Here is a 23845-nt window from a genome sequence, read left to right as displayed (position 1 = left end):
TAATATTTCAACTGTCAAATAAACATCATAGTATCAAGTGCTTAAGGAAGTCAAATTTTATTGACTTAAAAGGGAATCTAAATATATGGGCTGGATAAATTATTGAAAACAATTTAAAAGATTAGAAGACAGCCAATATTTCAATTTGCTAAGGCAGAATGAAGGCTAATAATAATTTAAGGAACAGATATGTGATTTTACAGGTAACCATATCAACAGAGACTGAGCAATGTGTTCTAGGGTAAAGATACTGAAATTAAGTTCTAATATATGCCTGTAATTGTGATAATAGCAATAACAGTAATAAGCATGATACTACTGTAGTTACCATTTATGATCATCTACTATAGTGACAAGTTCTAAGCATTTTTCATTAAAAATTACAAAAAAAAATTATAATCCTGAAGGAAGGTTTTTAACACATGAGGAAGTAGGTTCATAGGATCTGCTTCAGGGCACTTCCATACCCAGAAGAATCATGCTGCATTTTGCACTAAATCAAGTTGCTCTGGTTGAAGCAGGGGTGGGGATGTGGGAATTCTGCTGGAGCCACTGAAGTGTCATGTGGTGCAAACAGAGCAGACTTTGAAAACCCTGCACTATATTATGTCGCCCCCTACCCTTAGTTCCAGTGCCCCTTTGGTAATTCTACTCCTAAAAAACTGTTAGATTATGGCTCTTCATACACTCTTCAAAACATTTTATAATTATTTCTATAGGTTTTACTATAACACTTCTTGTAAACTCCAAGGCCTTAATATTTAAAAATAATTATATTAGAAATACAATACTGTGAGAACTACTAGAACAATAAATCTTTGGTCCTGAAATTTAGAAACTGGAACTATGTATGGAATCAACTCTATTTTCTAAATCATCATACCTGTTACTTCTCAATTTTTTGTTCTCCTCATCCTTGACAGATCTCTCCACCACTTACGTGATCACAATCCACTGTCATCCCACATGTTTGTATATATTATCATGCTGTTTAGGGCATCAATCTTACTTTCTGTAGTTTCTTTTGTGTGTGTGAGATACATACACATAATAATGAGATAATAGTGGCTATAATTTAATTTTAGATTGTTTAACTTGTAATATACAACATGTAAATACACTTAATATGCTCTTTTGGGTAATGATTGAATAGAAACTAATGCCTACTGCAAAAAAAAAAAACACACACACAAAAAGCAAATTCACAATATTACATATACCACTCTAAAAATGTGGTATAAGAGCTGATACTTTATTACAAATATTAGAAAGTCAAAGTATCAGCCAAATCTAAGCCATGATAAGAATGTAAAGTAATGACAAACATATTTATCAGGAAATTCAAATAGCTCCTAGTGTGGTGAGAAGCATCAATGACTCAGGCCTTCAATGAAGTCGAAATATTCAACAAGTGACTACTGGAGATAAGAGAGTAAAAACAGGAGTCTAATAATTGTTAAACATTCCTTACTGTGGGCTTACCACTTTGGACCTTTAGATACGACAACACATACAAAATTTCAGATTAAGTTTACCACCACAAGGTGTGGTTTTCCTCACTACCTTTTCTTCCATCCAGCCTCTCAATTTTCATATACATTCTTCAGGATTTACTCCAACAAATGCAAGAAAGACAGACATTCAAAGCTCTCCATCAGATGGCTCTTAATTCTTATTTTGCCAGCACCTTCCATAAATCTCGGAGCACCCTCTGCTCCCATCAAGTGGACCTCCACATTGCTCCGTAACAGGGCCAGCACAACGCTGACTTGTCCCCAGCCTTTCTCCCAGTCTATGCCCTACTCTCTCCAGTCCTGTGTTAATCAAATATATTGGTTCCATTTTAAAATTTGGGAAGAACACACTGAATCGTTTCCTTCTCAGAACTCTTCAGAACTTAATGCCAAATGGTCATTTGACTCTGAGAACAGACCACCCTGAATTGGTGGTCATCTGTCTGTCTAGATGGTAAGCTTCTTAAAGGTAGTTTTCTTTTCCTTCTTTTAACCTATGTATCCCCAGTGTTTGCTTATTTATTTATTCTTCCCTCCTTTCTTCCACAATTATATTTTTTAGAATTTAAAAATGAATGCAGAAGTCATCCTGTCCAGTCTCCCACCCAATGCAGGAATGCCCTCTCCAACACACCTGATAGGGATCAGAGGATGGCATAGAAATTTACATAATTTTAAAAAACACTATAAAATAATGCCGTATGCTTTAAATGTTCCCATTCCATTCAACTTTTAATTTTTTATGAATGTCCCAGGATTTGAGGCCACGTTAAGAGTTAGACTTAATTTCCATACTTTCAATTTAGAAAACTGGGTGAAATAAGCACAAAGTGAAAGAACTAACAGAAAAATAGTTCACTATGAATAGGAAAGACACTACGACTTTTAAAAAATGTCTTAAATTTCTGATAATTTAGGTTATATATGAAATAGGAAATAATATTTATTTTGAGATAAGGTTTTCAGAGAAAAGTGTGAACAATTCAGTCACTCCTTCCAATTAACTAAATCTGCTGATATTACATAGCTGTGATATTACAAAATAATAAAGATTACTGAAAAATCTACCAGTAATTTGACAAGAATGTTTAATCTGAATAAAATGCTTATTAACAGTTTTCCAAAATTCAGATAAAATTCTTAAAACTCTCTAGTCTACTAGCACCTCCTAGTGGAAAGTTTAAAGGATACAATTCCAACCAATCGGAATTCAGAATAGTTGTCACATTTAAAGCTGCTAAACCAATGGCAGTATGAATCCTTATGATACGTAAACATGCCTGGAAAATAGAAGCATAATTTCATCAATATGATTGATTAAAAAAACCCAGAGCAGTAAACATGTACATGGCATCTCATCTATTAGAAGCAAAACATTTCAGCAACAGTTCTGTTAGAAACTACCTTTCATGTTAAAATGTATCAAATACACGTCCAACGAATTTGCAAGAGCACTTTATTGTTCACTGGTATCCTGAACCAAGGGTAGAAACAGGGTAAAAAGACAGAAACTAAATTAATCAGTTGATTTATAAAAACTATAATTTTATACTTTATAAGTTATGATCAAAATTAATTTTGAGGATTATCTGGAGGTTTCAATTTACCTCTGTCTTCTCCATTTCCCATTACCAGAGAGATGCTGTATATACGTATATACCAAATTAAGAAAAATAAAGAATAAGAAAAACACTTAAAACTCTCTTTTGAAGAAAAACATTTAATGATACTAAGGATTGTATAGGTGTTTTCGCTAAATAAAATCTAATTAAATTTCAAAGGTTTATTTAATGATTCCTATTTATTAAAATGGCTCATATTTTAATGAAAGAGACTTTGAATATTAGTGAAGAGCAAACTATAGTTCTGTTTTTTAATTTCAAATGTTCTTTTTGTTTCAGTGACAAATTTTCATGCATTTGGCTTAGTCAGAAAACATGTGGATGCTTCCTTGCAAAGACATCTTGCATAGGATTCCCAGTAAGATAATGAATATTATGTTCATCAATTTGGTCAGTTTAAAAAATGTAACTAACAGTCTTTAAAAAATCATTCAACATTTATGGTTGACAAAAAAATCTGTAAAATCATAGGCTAAATTAAAAATAAGAGCGACTACTTGAATCTAACAATTAGGGAGAAAACACTTTCATAAAAATTAACTACTCACCATAATCTGGATGAAAAATTTGGCGAATTAAAAGAAGGAACCATTCTTTAGTCAAGCCGCCCATATCCAAACCAGCTTCCCCTACAAACGTAACTTTCAACTTCTTTTTCAAGTCTGCTCTTTTCCGGGTTAACTATTTGAAGAAATTATAAAGTAGAGGAGAACAAAGGGCAGTAAAAAGGAAATTAATTTTTAAAATTTTGGAATATGTATTATCTTATTTACAATGTCACAAAACTCCATCCATCCATCCGTCTCCCAACACTGTATTAGTCAGGTATGGTAATGTTTGTTGTAGAGATCAAGGAACAGAATTAGAGAGCTCAGGTAGCTTGCCCAAGGTTACTGTCTCCCAGCACCATATTGTCCCCAAGATTTTAATTTAGCAGAATACAGTACAAAGTAGTTCATTGCCTTTTAACTTGCCTTCAACGCTAAACTTAAAAAAAATCACATAACGAAATCAAATATTATCTTAGGGCTTCCCTGGTGGCGCAGTGGTTGAGAGTCCGCCTGCCGATGCAGCAGACACGGGTTCGTGCCCTGGTCCGGGAAGATCCCACATGCCGCAGAGCGGCTAGGCCTGTGAGCCATGGCCGCTGAGCCTGCGTGTCCGGAGACTGTGCTCCGCAACGGGAGGGGCCACAACAGTGAGAGGCCCGTGTACCACACACACACACACACACACACACACACACACACACACAAAAGCAAGCACACTACTGGCATACAGAAACAAAAGATAGCTTACTAAGATTTTAGTAATAAGCCATATTACCAAATTTATTTAAAGCTTTAATCAAATAATACTATTCTGGAATAAATGATCAATACCTCATCAAGAGAATCGCTGACCAGATGTGTCCGCCTTACTTTCATATTTAGAAATAACATATTCATATCAGGTCTCTGTCTTCGAGATACTTTATCCACCAGACTTTGCTAATTAAAAAAGAAAGCAAACATTTTCATTTATACTTAAACTATAATCTCATTAGAACATTTAAACACTTTAGTAAAAATCACTTATATTCTTCTCTTTGCCATCTCTCATAAACAATTTCATAAACTCGATTATACAAATTTTGATTTATGAAAATGCCCTACAATTATTTCATTTGGGGACAATAATAACCAAAGGGGATCCAAAATGGAGGACCTAAAATAATTCATCTTCTTTAGTAAAATAATGTTGCATTACTGTTTCCGTATGTCTCATCTCTTAAATAGCAAAGTTTTCTGTTTAGTAAATACAAGCAAAGTGGGAACATTGGAAACAAGGTATATACTTCTGACGATAAACTTGGCTTAAGCTTTTTTGGATACTGGATTTACTCTAAAAGCACAATTAGTCTACTTTTAGAAAGTAATTTTCAACATATTTCAGAAACCATTAACAATGCTCATATCCTTTGTCCCAGTAATTCCACTTCTGGAAATTCTAAACACAGAAAATATTTTATACAGTGAGATGTTCATCACAGCATTATCTATAAGAGCAAAACTTTAGAAATATCTTAAGTATGTATCTCTCTAATGGAATATAATACAGCTATCAAAAATGATGTTCATAAACTATGTAAATAACATGGAAAATGTTTAGGGAATATACAACTGAAAAAAAAGCGAAGAAACAAAATTGTATACACAATATTGTTTAAACTCTGCTGCCTTTTAAAGACAATATAGGTAAAAACTATCAAAAGAAAATTTCCTAAAATGTTAACAATAGTTATGCTTGAGTGACGGAAATATGATTTAAAAAATATAAGGAATATATAAATATCATGCTTGTATATTTACTTTATCTAAATCTTTTTCAGACTACCTCATCCTCTTTGGTAACAAAGAAAATGAATTACTGTACAGATTAAAGATGAACACTTCAGACATTTTAAATACATGCAGCAATTTGCTTACTAGGTAAAATTTTAATACCCCAAATCTATATAAGGCTACTTTCATGATTTTGTAGATTACTATAATAATACACTAATTCAGAGCCCTTCCTCATCTCTCCAATATTCAATTCTAAAGGCTTTTAGTAGTTTTTATTCCTTCTCTGTGTCCTCTCTTTTGTGCTCAAAGAGATCTATATTTCCGGGATAGTATGCTGTGTCATGGACCTGTTTTCCAACCCTTTACTATCTTCTCTTCCCAGTCTAGCTCCTGGGAAGCTGTCACACTGGAAATATCCAACACACAAATTTAAATTAGGATGCTAATGGAAGACAAGGCTTAGTGGCTACTCCTCCCATCAGGAATTCATATTGAATAGAAAGTGTTTCAAATGAAAGAAATAACAATGGTAGAATTTTAGACATAGTCTGATGAGGAAGTTATTTTTAGGCTGGGGAATGTCTTTTGCAACTTTAAAGTATACTATATAAGCTCTTGCTTGCATTGACTACTTATAAGGCTGTCCTTGTGTCAAAATAGTTACCAGTCATTAATTCCAAGTGGTATGGCAGTTTACAAGTTAAAATGCTGGGAAACACCCATAACCGACAATGCTACTTGACACTTCAATTGCTACTCATTTGTGCCCATGCCCTGTGGAAGATAGCCTGGGACACAGTCTACAGCTGTCACTCTCCTTTTAATTGGAAGAAAAATTAAAAGAAGATTATTTAATATTTTAAGTGTGAGTGACACAGCAGAAGACTGCTCAGAGGAACTTAGATAAACTTCTAGCTCTTTGGATTTTTCCCTTATAAATATAAAAAAATCATAACCCAAGGTTAAAAAAAAAAGCACTAAAAAGGCACATGAAATTGCATAAATGCAACTAACCGAAAACGTCAAAATGACAAGCTATGTAGACTCATCTTTGAGCCAATATCTACCCAAGATTAGGTAATAATTCTGGTGCTAAATATACCTGTTGAAATCTACTTTTCAGCAGGGTAATGTGGCTATGTTACTCCTTTGGTACACATAGGCAATAACATTTCTTGTAATATTCCAATACTCAGTGTAAACTGACTCTCGGATGTCACTAATCACGCGAATCTTTTGTCCCGCTCTGTGACAGGAAAAAATACTCACCTTCGGGTGAATTACTGAAGAATAAACAATTCTTATTTTTATGGTATTTTGAAGTATTACAATTTATGCATTAGGATTCTTTTTATATTCTTGGACAAGACACAGAAATCATTTCCTTTTACTCTATGGGTCTGTCTTGGGTCTCTTTATTTTAAGAAGACTACAGCCAAACCTTCCCTCTAAGTTTTAAAGTTGCAAGTAATCATGTCACAAAAGCAGATACTCAAAATATATGAGCATTTAAATGTATAGTCTAGAGCTCTAACCTAAAAAAAAAAGCTCAGTCAATCTGATATATATTAAAGTACCTAACTTTACTGTGCTGTGCTGAAACCATGGTAGGCTGTGAACAGGACAGGCCCAGAGATGAACTTCATCCTGCTCCATTAATTTGTCTAAAGCCAGCCTGACTGCTACCCCAGTTTCAATGGGCCCCCATGCATTTTGGTTCCCTAAGGATCATTAAACATCTCTCGCCTTCTTTGGACATATTTTCTCAGTTTTTCAAGACTATACTTTTTGTTACATTTTCTAATTTTTCAGTTGTTTCTATTTGACTGTCATAAAATCTAGAAAATGTGTCAGTGGTTTGAGTAGTTTGCTCTTAAGGACACTCCTTTCCTTGACCTCACTGTACTTCTTTCTCACCAGTGCTCTGCTAGTGACCCTGGAGGACGTTATCTACAAAATGATGTCCAACAAGTTCCGAGTACTTTGGATCTGTGAGAGGCATTTAATCTCCATGCTATATTTATAATATAATGAGAAGTTGATGAGGGGTATCTTTTCCCCATATCATGAACAGGTTTAAGTACTTTTTGAGGGAGTATGATATGAATTTTACTTTTAACATTTCCTGATTATGCTAGAACAATTCACAAGACATTTGACTTATTTGTTAAATTATTTACTATATATTGATTATAGTCAGCATAAATGTTTTCATAGCTGGCTTACCCTTGCGATGCTTATCATCTGTTGCTCTGAGTCTCTTTGAATAATGATTTTTTTTGCAGCTATAGAAATAACGAATGGGTACTGACAGAAGGAAAACCTGCTCAACAAGTGAAAACAGAAAAAGCAAAATGGTGTATTTTTAGCAAAATTATACTAAGGGAATCTAAGGTACCCCTTCTAACAATATTAAACATTACTTTTGTATTGTGTTTTACCATTCACAGAATGATTTTATGTTCATCACTTCTTTGAATCCCCACAGCCCTGTGAAGTATGCTTCATTATTAGATGTGCAGTGCCTTTATTCTCTAGAGGAAACTACACCTAATGTTCTGAAATATGTGCTAACTGCTTATATTGTTTGTACAAATAATTTCAGTTTAGATAGTCACTTGTATATCATTACCTGGGAAAAATATGGGCAACAGCACAACCAGGAGGAAGAAGTGTTGATGAAGGATTTAGGACAGAAAATTCATGTGCAGAAATTAATATAAGAATCCATTACTATATGGATATTTCTGATGCGTGAGCTTCAGAAATGAGGAAATCTAGCAATAACTATGGTAGGAAAAGTAGTAAATTTAAGAGCAATAAAGTAAAAGTTAGAAAAAGGTGTGTTGCTTTAGCACTGTATTTAATGATGTAGTAAGATGAAATGGTATGTATTTGTAAAAATACAACATATGATCAAAAGTTATGAAAATAACTTCTTTCCTGGGTCAGAGCTCATTCTATGTTATATAAAAGAGCCACAAACCACACAGAGAAATGCACTTAGAGAGAACTAGTATCGTAGCAATGACACTTCAGGAGTTAGACTCCCCCCAGAAGTGGCTGTAATGCATCCATCAGTTACAGTTGGAATGCACTGAGGACAGTCAAGCAGTGCATCTGTGACCACTGTGCAAGACAGGGATTACGAGGAAAAAGGAAATAGCCCTAGTGTGAACTGAAAATGAAATGGCTTTCCCCTTGGGATGAAACTGTTAAAAAGCAGTAAGAAAACTGTTCAGTATTAATGTGTAATAATTTCGAATCACTAAGTGCTAACTAGAAATTTGGAAATAAAAAGAAGTGCAATGAACTTAGTAGGATAATGTTGGTCTTATGTACTTTAAAACAGTGCATCTCAGCCTTTCCCTAGTCACGGCACGTAGACACCATACTATGTGTATGACACACTGAGATAAACAGATGAGGCTGCCCATGGCCAGACATGTGACTTGCCCTGGGGCTCCGGTCCCCCTCTAGGTCCAGGGTGGCTTCCCAAGGGCTGAAGAGATCATAGAATCAAACCTCTGTTAACTCCTTTTTGGTACAACAACGCTATGGCACAGTGTTTAGAGGAGCTCTGCATTAAAAGATGTCACTGAAATATGCACAATAACTCTCGCAACTGTATTGTGGTTTTGTCTACAACATTACAATTACATTAAAGTGTAAAATAAACTTTGTCAAGAAAATATCCATCAGACTGACCAAGGTCCCCACAAACGGAATTCTTAGGTCAGGTGTGGACTGAGATACGTCCAGAAAGCTAGTCTATGTTTTAGGCCAATTCTGGTAGAAAGGGTCCCTGGGAGCTCGAACCAATTTATGAAGTAACCTGACGTTTTAGATTACTTATATCCACATCCTATTTCTTAGTCAGTCTCCTTTAGAATAATGCATTCTGCAGGATATCTTGTGGTCTGGGAATAAATTAAGTCTGGGATAGTCTTGCTGGTTTAATCCAAAATGTAAGTGTGGATATAAGGTGCAGGGTAATAAAGAATTCGGCCAAGTGTTTCCAAAATCTATTATACTACTGTGATAAATCATTTCTAGTAAAGCCATTTCTCTGTAACATCCATTCTTTTAATACTGTGTATAAAGGACAAATACTTCATCCACAGAAAAAGGGAGAAAAAGAGTGAATGTATGTGTGTATGTGCACGCATGTGTGATCATTGTGTTAGATCAGGCACCGGCACCCTATGGCCCATGGGACAAATACAGCCTACAACCTAGGCTTGTGAATAAAGCTTTTGGGACACAGACATACCCCTTCAATTACATATTTTTTAAGGCTGTTTTTCGTGCTATAATGGTAGACCAGAGACTGTATAGCCCAAAGAGCCAGAAACATTTATAATCCTGTACTTTGCAGAAAAAGTTGGTCGACCTCTGTGCTAGGTGATGGCACATAGAATAAGAAGATATAAGAAACTGCATACTAAGATAGAACTTTTCCCTTCTTAAAAAGATGCTACTAATCAAGCCAAAACCATATGAACGTAACTATAAATTCAAAATGTAATAGAAAAAGAAAATGCTTTAAGAAATATAATGATATTTCAAGGCTGGATATCTAAACTACATTTATAAGTTTATATGCAGAGGTATGTGTATATTTAAATTTATTTACACAAACTTAAAAGCCAGTCATTATTTTGAATAGCATTTTATTTAGGTGAGTAGTCAGATGAGCTTTTGATCATACCTGTGAGAATTTCCAAAGCTCTGCCAGGTGTGGTATTCTTCCATGAGATCAATATGATCCAATGTAGAATTATAGAAATCAGTATAAGGAATAAGGGGAGGATGAACCAAATTGTTTGCAGTATCTGTAAAGATAAATTCTAACATAATGACCTTTCCTAACATGTACATGATTCATTCTAATAATAAGAAGAACATTTTAATGCCCACCAGAAAGCTTTATCTAGAAATTCCTATTTTAAGCAATTGTAGTGCCAAACGAAAAGGTAGTTTTAAAATTGTGGTCAAAATGCAGCCAATAATTTCTTGCTTTAAAAAAAAAAACTTGAATCGTGGGGATTATAATCGTATAGTAAAGGGAGTACGCAGATGGCCAGCTATGCATCCTATTTCCCCATCAGGGTGTTCTCGGGGTCCGCAGGAATGAATGGAAGTTCTTGTATTCTTAGGAATCACTACTTAGCAGGTAGTATGCAGCTGAGAGCCATAAAACAGAATATTGCCCAATAAAATGCATAAAGCTTTTTCATGCTTATACATTAATTGTGAAATCCATTAGCAAAAGAGAAAATAAATCACTACAACTCTTCTCCTCAAAGGAATGGTTTAAGATGTAAGAATGCCTCTATAGTATTTTGAGATCCTTATGGAAATGTTCTTATATTTAACAAAAGAAAAGTAAAGATGATTGAATAATAAAACCTACTAAGTAAAGCCAACACTTTAGATGCTGATGGGATCCACCAGGAACACTTTGATATAGGTGGAAATTCTTCAGGCTTTGCAGGAAACAGGCGTAAAGAAATAAACTGCAGCAATCTCTCTACCAATTGTTTGAACCTCTTCTGGGATAATCTGGTAAAGATTTTGAAATAATTCCAATCAAAATTCACATTTTCTACTTTGGCAATATATTTGTTAGAGATCAAAGTTCATCCTTTATACATAAAATTTTAGACTATTCCCCCAAATTCTATTTCTTAAATTGCCAAAATTTTGAAACGATGCAAAATCTTACCTCGAATATCATTTCTTAAATAAGAAATAAACACCAAAATTACTATAAAGTTAGCATTAAACATTTCACTTTTAAGGCTTTTAGTATTCAGTCAATCCTCATTCGCAGACTTTGTATTTGCAAATTCACCCATTCCCTACAATTTAATTCTAATCCCCAAATCAATAATTGTGGCGCTTTCGTGGTCATTTCATGGCTGTGCAAAGAGTGGCAAAAAATGGGAGTTGCTTATGCCGAGGCTGAACAAGGCCACGCTCTGCCTTCTTGTTTTAGCTCTCATACTGCAAACAAGTGTCCTTTATGCAGTCTACTTAGGGTCATGTTCTTCAAATTCTTGTGCTTTCTGTTAACGATTCTGCTGTTTTAAAATGGCCCTTAACTATAGTGCTAAAGTTCTGTCTAGTGTTCCTAAGTAAAGAAGGATGTGATGTGCCTTATGGAGAAGGTACTTATGTCAGATAAAATTTGCTCAGACATGAGTTATGGTGCTGTTGGCCGTGAGTTCAATGTTAATAAAACAAAAATTTATATCAAATAGGTGTCTTTAAATAGAAATACAGATAAAGCAAGGTTATGTACTGATTGGTTGATAAAAATGTTGTGACCAAAGGCTCGCAGGAAGCTAACCCTGTATTTCACTGTTCACCAATTCAGTGTTCCCAGTAGCTTTACAGAACATAACTATTGTTAATAATAAGAATTAACCGTATTTAAAATTAATTTTGGGAATATTTAGCTTCTTTAGCTTTTATTAGTCATGGGGAAATGTAAATGTTAATGTAAGTATTGTTCTGTGGAAAAAAAGTACTGTACTTTTATAAATTGATATTGATGGCTAGTATGTTTTACAATGATGTTTTAGGTAAGGAAAAGGCATTGTGTAAATAATGGTAAAATTTATTGATAGGAAATAAAAAGACACAAATTAAAATAGTAATGTATGAGCAAATTCAGTCACCATCTTTGAGATATGTGAAAAATCAATGATAGGAATGTGCTGTATAAAATGCAAAAGCAGTGGACAGAAATCTCAACAACAGCTGGCACAAGCAAAACGATTACTTACATACAAAACAGATCTTTAATGTATCCTCTATGTAGTACTAAAGAATATGCTTATAATTGGCTTCTGAAGCACTGTGAATTATAAGTATCATTTCTCAAGACCTGAAAACATTTAATATATTTTCTTATAAAGTTACTAACAAACTTAAAACTTTAAGATTATAAAAGTTCTTAATATCATAGAATAATTTACTTTTTAAACCAGTGAACTAGGAAATGATGGTCAGCTTCCACTAAGGTAGCTATCTGTCGTAGCAAGTGAGCATAGATGACATATGTAGATGTGTTATTAAATTGAGGATTCTGAAAAAGATATTAAAGATAATTGCGTTAAAATTTTGTTAACATGTAAAAGGAAAGACACTATGCTTAATGAGCTAAGTGGCGAATTCAGAAAACTAAATTTGAGATTATGAAATACTAGGTGAAATCCTTGAAAACAAGAATCTATTTGTTTAATTATTTAATTAACAGAGACTTGGATTTCCACTATGGTCCAGTGGCTTTGGAATTAAGACAGATCTGGGTCTGAGGGCTAATTCTACCACTTACTACTCTATATGCCCTTAGGAATGTTCCTTAAACTTTGATTCTCAACGTCCTCATCTGAAAAATGGGAATGATAGCATCTATCTTGGAGGTTGTTTTGAGTATTAAAAAAAACTGTATGTAAAGCACGTAGCTCACTGCCTGGTATAAATGGCGGCAATCACTACTATCCAACTAAACAAAAACCTGGCTCTTCTTTGATTAAAAAAAAAAAGGGGAGAGAGAATGCTAGAAAAGTAAAAGCTGGTAATGAAACGTTTGCCATTGTGAAATGAGTTATTTGCATATTTCGCAAAGAACAAGGGGAGAACCACATAATAGCTTCAGAGAACTTTTAAGCATTAGAGTAGAGCTTGTAAACCAAGCAAAACTTCTAGTTATATTTCCAAAATCTAAAACTCCATCACAGTGTACATTTCAGAGCTCCATGGGAAAAATGAGTATTAGTGAAGAATAAACCAAAATTGTAAAAAAATAAAAGAGCACCATGTGTTTTTCAAAATTGACTTATGGTCAGGATGGTTCAAAATGAGGGAGTGACCCCAGATGATAAACTCATCAAGTGATAGCTCATAAGAACAAGATGTCATGAGCAGAGCTTACTGTTGACCAATACACTCACTTAAAAATTTGAGCTTCATGTTGTCACTTTCTAGCTTTTACTATTCTCCAGGTATATTTCCTCTTTTTTCTAGTTTTGTCTTTCTCCTCTTACCTCTTTACTTCCCTTCCTCTCCTTACATCCCTCAAACACCTCTTATCTATTTCCCCTTTTTTTGTTTCCTCTCTCCTCCTTCTTCTACCCCTATCTTCCATATTTCCTTTTATTGGACATAATATTGAACTAAATATCCTATCTTATTTAATATAATTTTTTCTTATCTTTAAATGAGATAATAATTTATATGAACACCTTTGGTAAATTGTAAAGAATAATACAAACATAGTATGCTAGCTATGGGAATAACATACTTCTCAAAAAATTATAAAAACTAAAATTGCTTTTCATTTGTTTGGACCTTATTTTTTTTTTGTATCAATGAATCTGTGTTTCTCAAGAGGAAAAAATTCATCATATTTGCTTTAGCAAATATAAACAACCACTTTGATTTTTCCATTAGAGTTCTAGTTTAAACATTTATTGAAAATACACAGAAAAGTTGGAAACCCCCTAATTGGGAAATAAAAGAAAGTTTTGGAGTCCCTTAAAAAACTAGTTACAAGAAAGGAAGTTGACTGGAGGAGGAAAAGTGCTTCCATCCTGTTTGTTCCAGAATCCCACAGCAGGAAGGCAAGTTAAAATATTAATCCTGGAGATAATTTAGCCTTCCACTGTTTATTTGTTATAGCTTTAATTCTCTGGTTACAAGTAATTATAATCTAAAAAAGCATCAAAAATGTTGCTCAAAATAATACTTAGTATTTGATATCATTTCACTTACACATGCATAGATTGAGATATGAATTACACACTTCAACTATGTTTTTGCTTTCTTACCTGTAAAAGTATAAAATATGCTCTAAGATCATCTTTTGTTCGTGGACTGAAACAGAAATAATTGTAATTGATTAGAGATGAATGTTTAATCTTACAGTATCTAATAAAAAATGATCAATGTTTCTGTGAGAATTGACTTGATAAAAGCCAAAAACTAGACTGAAACCTGAAAACATAAATCATTGCCCAAAGTGTACTAGATGATCTTTACAAGATATAAAGCCACATCATCTGAAATATAAATATATAACATATGTATCACATTTTGAAATTGATATATATACACATGTATATATATAATTTTTAAATTAGCAGTAATATTTCTCTGTGGAAGAATTATCTTGACTGAATAATGATTTAAATTATTTAGGTTTAAATAAAATCTAAACTATTTCTTTCTATACTATTCTACATAATTGTCAGATTATTTTCTCAATAGGACTACTGTTTTGTTTTAGAAATTATATTTGAAAACATTTTAAAAAGCTCAAAGCAATTCATAAATATTAAAATTCCTGGTGATAGGAGAGTCCGTTTTTTGTTTTCCCATTTTATAGCTGTGCCATGAAAACTTCCATTTTCCTGTTCTATGCACTAGTATTTTAGTACAGTATACAGTTCTGGGTACAGAAATTGTAGTTAAGATCACAGGCTCTTTTTTTTTTTTTTTTTTTGCGGTACGCGGGCCTCTAACTGTTGTGGCCTCTGCCGTTGTGGAGCACAGGCTCCGGACGTGCAGGCTCAGCAGCCATGGCTCACGGGCCCAGCTGCTCCGCGGCATGTGGGATCTTCCCGGGGCACAAACTCGTGTCCCCTGCATCGGCAGGCGGACTCTCAACCACTGCGCCACCAGGGAAGCCCCACAGGCTCTTTTGCCAGACAGCCTGGGTTCTAATTCTGACTCAGGCACTTACTGTGTTAACTCGGGCAATTTACTTCTCTGTAAATTAGTTTCCTCAAGTGTGAAATGAAACTAATCATATTACCTATTTCACAGGATTGTAGTGAAGATTCAATGAGAAATACATGCAAAATCGTTTGAAAGGTGCCTAGCCCATAGTAAATAGTCAATAAACTGTAGATCTTGTTGTCGTTATTATAAATCCAAAATAAAACAAGATTTTGGGGGTAAAGACCACATGATCCTTTGATAAGTAAGTTGCATCAAATTATTTTAATCTGTCTCTGGCACACATTTGAGAAGCGGGGGTTAGAAAGCTGTGTGAGCATGCTTGGAGGGGACTGAGGTCCCAGCAGTTTCAGACCACTGGACTTCCCCACTCTCCTAAGTGTTCACTTTACATTCCAAATTTTCCTCTTCATTTTCAATGAAGCATTATGTATTCAACCAGAAACATAAAATTCAAGGAAAATGCACAAGTATTACTAGAATGATAAACTAGGAAAATACTGTTAAGTTAAAAATCACATGAAAAATACAGTATGATTTCAATTGTTTTAAAAAGATGACTAGAAAAAAACTGCAAAATGTTACATTTTTACTTTTTTATACTACCTTGACTTTTCTCAATTTTCTATAAAAACCACAATTTCCTCTGAAAGTTGGAACAATGTTATTAAAATATATAGGGTACATTTAACATTATAGTTAAGAACTCTAGTTTGGTATTTTCAAATTGGGCTTAATATAAACATTTAAATTATAATTTAATGGTATTATTTGGCTTTAATAGAAGCTATCATTTAAATTATAATGTTAAGTAACACCAATTTAAATCATATGTACTTTTAAAAGTATATTTTTGTGTTCTGCATATTCACAGTTCAAAACATTATCAATTACACTGTCCATCATTCCTTACATAACAATTCAATATTTAGTTCCAGGAAAAAATATTTCAGTAGCTAAATTTACTTCTCTTATATTAGAAATAAGAAAAATTTTGCTCTGCTACCAGAAAGCCCAAGGCTAAATTTAACGCCCATATTATTTCATTCTAGGTGACTGATTTAAGTACCCATCCTATTTTTGTAAAGCACATATATCTGTACATGACAGATCTTACATACAATTTTAAAGAATTCACAGGTCCTCTGAAGCTCACCTGTGGACCATCCTGAGAAGTCATAAGTCTCAAGTTAAAAAGCTTTGTTATAAATGGTTTATAATTTCATTCTGATCTATGTTTTTATTGTAGCAACTAAAATCTTTTCTGAGAGTAAAACACATATGTATATATTAAAGATGGATGAGCTGTGTATATTAACCATCTACACTGATTAGCCAAATATTAGTTTCAGTTACCCTTTCCATTCTCGTAACAGGCTGTTAATGATTCCCTTTAATACTGTCTTCTGAATGTCTTGAGGCTGTAGGCAAAAGAAAATCATGAAATAATTAGGATTAGCTATTTAGGTGACTTTTATATGTTAATTATATTTACAGATCTGTTTCAATAGTTAAAACCAGACTTGATGACCAAGGACTACCACTTAACGGTAGTCTCAATTTCACATCTGAGAGATTATAATGAGAATGCTCCCTGGGGTGTGCACTGTACAACCTGCACAAACATACATGGTGGCTGTTTGATGACTACCATCAGTTTTATATAACACTGAAAACAGAAAAAGAAAAACAATTTCACTTTCTCTGGATTGACAGGATAAAATCATGAACATAAGTCTAAGAATAGCATGTTTAACAATATAAAATGACTGCATACGTTTTGGACATATTTAGTCCTACCAATACCATGTTATAATTAGCAGTTAAGCCCACAATTCATTATTAAGTACAACCAAATTATGTTCAATAAAAAAATAACAAGATAAAGATGTTTTGTTATAGGATCCAAAAAAGGTACTAAATAACATTTTTTATAGTTTAATAATTCAAATACTAAAAAAACTTAATTACTACCAAATATGTCCCATAAGAATGAATGAAAACACATCTAGATGGTGCTTTTAGCTTATAAGAAGTAATGACTAAACCCTTCATTAACTAGAAGCTCCAAACAGTCATTAAAATTTCTCTGTCATATTGTTATATGAAAGGGGCAAACGTCAAGAAAACAAGCATATATCATGGATTTATTTTTTAAAAAAACACAATCATCACTTCTAAGACATGTCTGTCAGCACTCATTCAGCCTAGCACCTTTCTTAATATACTTATTTAATACATCATTCCTTTCTCCTCCTCTGCTTGCAGTGACCCTTCACACCCAGCAGGCAAACAGCACCCCAGAGCAATGGAAGGCTGCAGGAGAAAAATCACACAAGTGTGCTGACTAGACACACTGAGTTTATGTCACAAATCTCAAAAGGACACTCAACACCACTGACAGTCCTTCAACATTTCCCTAGTTCATCTACTTCCCTGCTCTCCAAGACAACTATTTCAAACCTTTTTCTCATTCCTCAAACCTCCAACACCTCCTTCCCATCATCACTCTCAGCTCTGATCTTGCCACACACTTTAGAGAGAAAACAGATGCACCCAAATGAGAACAGATTCATCTTGCCACTATTATTCTAATCATTTACCTGCACTACAACTGACCAAGCCCAACCCCCTCACTTGAGCCCTATGCTCCATCCTCTCTCACCTTGTCAAGGACCTGGTTATTCAGTTTTCTTCTATCTCCCCCATATCATCCATTTCTTCCACACTACTAGGTCGTTCCCATCAGTAGAACACGACATCCTAATACCATCTGCACAGATGTGTCTCTGCATTTTCACTCTTCGCCACCCTGATCTATGCCCTAAGAGGCTGACTACTAAGGACTACATCAACCAGACTCCTTTGCCTTTTTTTGCCTTCTGGTTGGATTCAGCTATAGGGAACACTGACAGAAGAGGGAAGAGAGGAAAGTTGGGGTATTTATTCCCCCAAAGCCCTCCCTGCAAGGTCACCATGGGCTGGCTATGCCCCTCATCTCCTGTAAGGCAGCCCTCTCCCCCCGACAGCTCATCTCCAGATTCACTCTACTGTACTACTCCTGAGGGCCTCCCTTGTTCTGCTAATACTTTTGTAAACAGTCCTCTCCAGGTTACCAGTTAGAGTGTGTCATCTGTTTCCTGCCAGGACCCTGGCTAATATATTGCTCATGCTAAAAACCTTTCATTTGGACCCATGTACTCTTTCAGCTAACCCTTAATTTCTCTGCTTCCCTTCACAGCAAAACTCTCCAAGAGCTGTCTGTATTCACTATCTCTACTTCCTCTCCTCTCACGGTCCCTTCAGCCCATTCCAAGTAGGCTTTGTTTCCACAACTTCACGGAAACGGCTCTTATTAAACTCAGTCATCAATTATTCACCTTATCAAAGACAGTGCTCAATTCTCTGTCCAAATCTTACTAAATCTCTCAGCAGCATTTGACAGGATCAATTATTACCTCTTTGAAACACCTTTTTTCTCTCTGCTGATAGCTGAGCCCTATCCATCTAATTAAATGGCAATACCATCCACTCAGTTTCCTTCTTCCCTCAAGTCCCACATCCAATCTACAGAAGTATGTTTAGCTCTGTTCCATAATATACTCAGAGTCTGAATACGTCTCACTAGTTCCACTGCCAAAACCCTAGTCCAAACACTGACCGTCGTTTAGGTTTCAGCAATGCCTTCCTAACTCCTTTCTCTTGCCCCACTATAGACCATCCTCCACATAACATCCAGAGAGATCTTTCTAAACTATAAATCATGTCTGTCACCCCTTTGTTCCCAGCTTAAAATCTTTCAATGACTTTCAATTATAATTACAATGAAATTCAAACTCACATGGCCATAGAGAGCCCCCGGATCAGAAGAATCAACATATCCTGGAACTTGTTAGAAACACAAATCTTTCAATGACTTTCAATTATAATTACAATGAAATTCAAACTCACATGGCCACAGAGAGCCCCCCGGATCAGGAGAATCAACATATCCTGGAGCTTGTTAGAAACACAAATTTGGGGGCTCTATGCTAGACCTACTGAATACTGAGAAGCCTTTTCTGTGATTCTGATACATGCTAAAATTTGAGAACCACTGATCTACAGATTCAATGTAATTCCAATACAACCAAATAATTTACCTCCTTTTGCTGAGTCAGTAAAGCATGATTTTTATCTTAGCAAGCCTTTAAATAAGGACTGAACATAAAAGTATTTTCTACTGAATTTTCATTTAATTAGAAAAATATAAGAATAAAATAATCTAACTCTCTGAGAATTTCAACTAAATTTACCAAAAATTATATCAGAGTTTCTCATGTAATTATGTTACAAGGTGAGTTTTACAATATTTGTCTGGCTGCTTTTAAAATACAGAAGAGTCAAACAATTATGCTATTTGCATGTGTTCATAAATAATACTTACAGTATTAAGTAAGGCATCATATACAGCATTCACAAATTTAGCATTAATCCCAGAGTCTTCGATAGTATTAAACGAGGCAGAGGCATCTTTCTGCAAATTCAATTAAAGAACCAAGTGTATACAACATTTTAAGAACTAATCTAAGTAATATCTGAACCATAACTATTCCTACATAATTTCTAATATTCCTAGTATGATGATAAAAAAGGACTATCAGGGCAAGATTGCTAAAAATGAATATATAAGGGTTATTTTAGTAACTTTCCTTTTTAAAACTGAAAGAATGGAGTCAAACATTAACATTAGTACAAATAAAAACAATCTTTAAGATATCACTTAAGTAATACTTATTTGTGATACATACAATTTCAGAATTAATACCTATTTACGTTTGCTTAAACAGCTGCTTAGGCCAATACTGGGTAGAAAAAGAAGTTAATTTATAGTATCTTTTTTTGGAAAATTTAAACTAAAAGTGAAAAATGTGCTTTATGTATCGTTACCTTAAATGCAGCATTTAGTTCTGGGAAAGAATCAAACATTGTGAGATAAAAATCATGTACTGGTTTCCAATCTCCTGATGACTTAGCTTTCTCTACATCTTCCCTAAAATAAAAACATTTATTAGCCTTAACGGATAAAAATGTTATTCAGATAAAATAGCATTAATTCTTTATAGATAAATGTCACCCAACATGCAACTTGAAATAATGAAGCTGAATACAGAAATATGTTCCAGTTAATGTAAAGGTAGCTTATGAATTTATAATTCTTAATTGCATTAAGATATTAATCCAGCTTCAACTTCCCCATTTATTTGCTTTTTAAAAAGTTAATTTTTGACGTGCTCCTTACAATTATCACTCTTCCGTTCCTTCACTTCAGAGCCAAATTTCTTGACAGATTTTGTTTACATTCTGTCCCTACCTTCTCTTTCCCACTTCGTCCTTCAAGTGTCCATTTGGGTTTTTTTAGTAGTTTTTACTACTAACATGGTTTTTATGATTTATATGTCACGTTCTATTATTTTATTACCATCTTTACCTCCTCTTGACTGTTTTTCTTTTTTAAAATTAATTAATTAATTTATTTTTGGCTGTGTTGGGTCTTCGTTGCTGCACGTGGGCCTTCTCTAGTTGCGGCGAGCGGGGGCTACTCTTCGTTGTGGTGTGCGGGCTTCTCACTGTGGTGGCTTCTCTTGTTGTGGAGCATGGGCTCTAGGAGCGTGGGGTTCAGTAGTTGTGGCATGTGGGCTCAGTAGTTGTGGCTCATGGGCTCTAAAGCACAGGCTCAGTAGCTGTGGCACATGGGCTTAGCTGCTCCACGGCATGTGGGATCTTCCCGGACCAGGGCTCAAACCCGTGTCCCCTGCATTGGCAGGCAGATTCTTAACCAATGTGCCACCAGGGAAGTCTCTCTTGCCTGTTTTGACTCATTTTCTCTTATTTAGTGTCTTTTGCTGTAACATTATCTATCCCTTACTGGTTAATTATATGTTTGTTTTCACCTTCAACTTGAGACAGGTAGTCTTTTGTGTCTTCACTCTTGGCTAATACTTTATAATGAGCCACAAGTTCAATTAATTTCTCACACAAAAATATTAAATTATGTAAAGTGCTGACATGCAGATGACTATGTGTCTACATGTAACAGTGAGCCGAAACTTACAGAAAGTCTTTCATAGTTTTCGGCTGAATGGGAAGGATGGGTTCTGGAAGAACCGGGGTCTTCATTTCAGATGATAAAGCATCTGTAGAGGTGCGCTGTTTCTGTCTAACATCAAGGCAAATTGGTGGTAGGTCTCTCACTGTGAAGGATAAAAAAGTTTTCAATGTAATTGATCATAAAATCTTTCCAAATTATAAAATGCCAGGCTAACTCAACATGAACAGAAAACAACGGATTATTTTGTATTGCATTCCCTTGGGATCATATAACAGAAAAACCCAGCACACTGAAGGGCACTTACTGGAGGGTCTGTTGCCACCTACCCAACTTCACCCATAGCAGATAAATTAGGCTGTATCTGACATTAAAAGTTATCTGTAGATACAATACAGAGTTTTTCTTTCATCGCCTCCCTTCCCATAAATTTTCTTTCAGGGATTATTTCAGTGAGACTAGATGCTTTTAGTGTTTATTAGCTTTTGAATACACTTGCCCCTTTAATGATGTGGAGTTTGGGCACCGATCCCCCATGTAACTTTACAGCTGGCCCTCCACATCTGTGGTTCAGCATCTGCGGATTCAACCAAACACAGATTCTGTAGTACTATACTATGTATTTATCGAAATTTATTGAAAAAGTCAGCACATTAAGTGGACCCACCCAATTCAAAACCATGTTGTTCAAGGGTCAATTGTGTATGTACATCATTTATTTATATCCTCTGCAATTCTTTATTGGAGATTTAGCATTTTATCATCAATTTGCATGAACATTTTATGTATTTTTCTTTTTTTCCAACTATCCACCAGTTCATCGTTTGCCTTTTTGTTGCATTTTATAACCTTTTAATTGTAAAATAAAACAAACACAGAAAAATCTCACAAAACAAATGTATGGCTTAATGAATTACTATAAGGCAAACACCTCTGAAACCACTAACCAGTCAAGGAATAGTGCTACCAACCCTTTCTTGTTCTGCCTATTCTAATTTTAATTTCTCTCAGTTTCTTTTTATCTCTTTCCTCATTTCTTTTTAAAATTTTAAATACTTCCTTCTTCTCATCTTCTAGTTCTCTTAAGGCATTATCTGTTACATTTGTTTGCTTTTGTGTTCCTTCTAGTTTATTTCTAAAATTTAAAAAAAATCTAATTATTTCCTTTATTGTCACCTCACTTTTCATTTTTTGCAATTCTGATTTATGGCATTCTTTCAAGTGTCATATCATTTTCTTAATGAGCTTTAGCTCATTTTGAAATAGTATTTTATCTACTTTTGTGGGCATGTGTTTCTGATGTGCTCCCATTGTTCAAGTGGCTGTTATTCTGTTTCTTATTCTTTTTTATTATAATACAATTTTGTAATTAAAAATTATAGAATTTGACCTTGTTTCTTTTCTCTAGCCAATTTTATTTGAAATTAATCTTCCCAAACTTTCAGAAGGAGGTGTAGCACCCCCTTTTTTTGTTTTTATGTAGAACTCAAATACATGGTAGCTTCTTTCTGGGATTTCCAGGCCCTGTTTCCCTCTTCCACTTTTGTTCAGGTGATCTCTGTCTTTAATCTTTATTGTCCCAGTGATGCTCAAATTTGATTCTAATCTCAGAATGTGCCCCTCCGCCCCCCTTCCTGGAAGGGATCCCTAGTTTGGAGAATTCACAGGGGTTACCTGCTCCCTTCAGATCTCAGCATGGGCCCTCTGCATTCACCTGTTCTTGGCAAAACCCCTCCCAGTTTCAGCTTTTGTTCTCAAACTGGGCTCCTGAGCTTTCCAATGAATACCTGTTGCTTATTCATTTCTTTTCTTTTTTTTTTTAACATCTTTATTGGAGTATAATTGCTTTACAATGGTGTGTTAGTTTCTAGTTTATAACAAAGTGAATCAGTTATACATATACATATATTCCCATATCTCTTGCCTCTTGCGTCTCCCTCCCTCCCACCCTCCCTATCCCACCCCTCTAGGTGGTCACAAAGCACTGAGCTGATCTCCCTGTGCTATGTGGCTGCTTCCCACTAGCTATCTATTTTACGTTTGGTAGTGTATATATGTCCATGCCTCTCTCTCACTTTGTCACAGCTTACCCTTCCCCCTCCCCATATCCTCAAGTCCATTCTCTAGTAGGTCTGTGTCTTTATTCCTGTCTTACCACTAGGTTCTTCATGACCTTTTTTTTTTTATTTCTTAGATTCCGTATATATGTGTTAGCATACGGTGTTTGCTTTTCTCTTTCTGACTTACTTCACTCTGTATGACAGACTTTAGGTCCATCCTCCTCAGTACAAATAACTCAATTTCATTTCCTTTTATGGCTGAGTAATATTCCATTGTATATATGTGCCGCATCTTCTTTATCCATTCATCCGATGATGGACACTTAGACTGCTTCCATGTCCTGGCTATTGTAAATAGAGCTGCAATGAACATTTTGGTACATGACTCTTTTTGAATTATGGTTTTCTCAGGGTATATGCCCAGTAGTGGGATTGCTGGGTCGTATGGTAGTTCTATTTGTAGTTTTTTTTTTTTTTTGGGTAC

The 23845-nt window shown here is 34.7% G+C and overlaps 1 protein-coding gene across 4 annotated transcripts in view; it reads right to left on the bottom strand.

The window, feature by feature from the left end:
• The window catches only part of HECTD2 (HECT domain E3 ubiquitin protein ligase 2), an 83069-nt gene that overhangs the window by 22230 nt on the left and 36994 nt on the right, over positions 1-23845 (bottom strand). For 3 of the 4 annotated variants that reach the window (XR_007471133.1, XM_049696519.1, XM_004279390.4), the window contains exons 3-14: positions 21308-21446; positions 20143-20245; positions 19640-19729; positions 16570-16634; positions 14304-14349; positions 12450-12559; positions 10880-11028; positions 10175-10298; positions 7690-7786; positions 4519-4626; positions 3685-3817; positions 2706-2794 (exon numbers count right to left, since the gene is read on the bottom strand). Coding sequence is in view for 2 of the 4 variants with exons in the window: in XM_049696519.1 (XP_049552476.1) it covers positions 2706-2794; positions 3685-3817; positions 4519-4626; positions 7690-7786; positions 10175-10298; positions 10880-11028; positions 12450-12559; positions 14304-14349; positions 16570-16634; positions 19640-19729; positions 20143-20245; positions 21308-21446 (1253 nt within the window). In the remaining 2 variants the exon portion in view is untranslated. Of the gene's footprint in view, positions 1-2705; positions 2795-3684; positions 3818-4518; positions 4627-7689; positions 7787-10174; positions 10299-10879; positions 11029-12449; positions 12560-14303; positions 14350-16569; positions 16635-19639; positions 19730-20142; positions 20246-21307; positions 21447-23845 lie in introns of those variants that run through there. The other variant, XR_004476614.2, reaches the window with a different exon arrangement.

Source organism: Orcinus orca, chromosome 14 (assembly GCF_937001465.1).
Source record: "Orcinus orca chromosome 14, mOrcOrc1.1, whole genome shotgun sequence".
Lineage (NCBI taxonomy): Eukaryota > Metazoa > Chordata > Mammalia > Artiodactyla > Delphinidae > Orcinus > Orcinus orca.
This window is presented reverse-complemented; position numbering and strand designations above follow the sequence as displayed.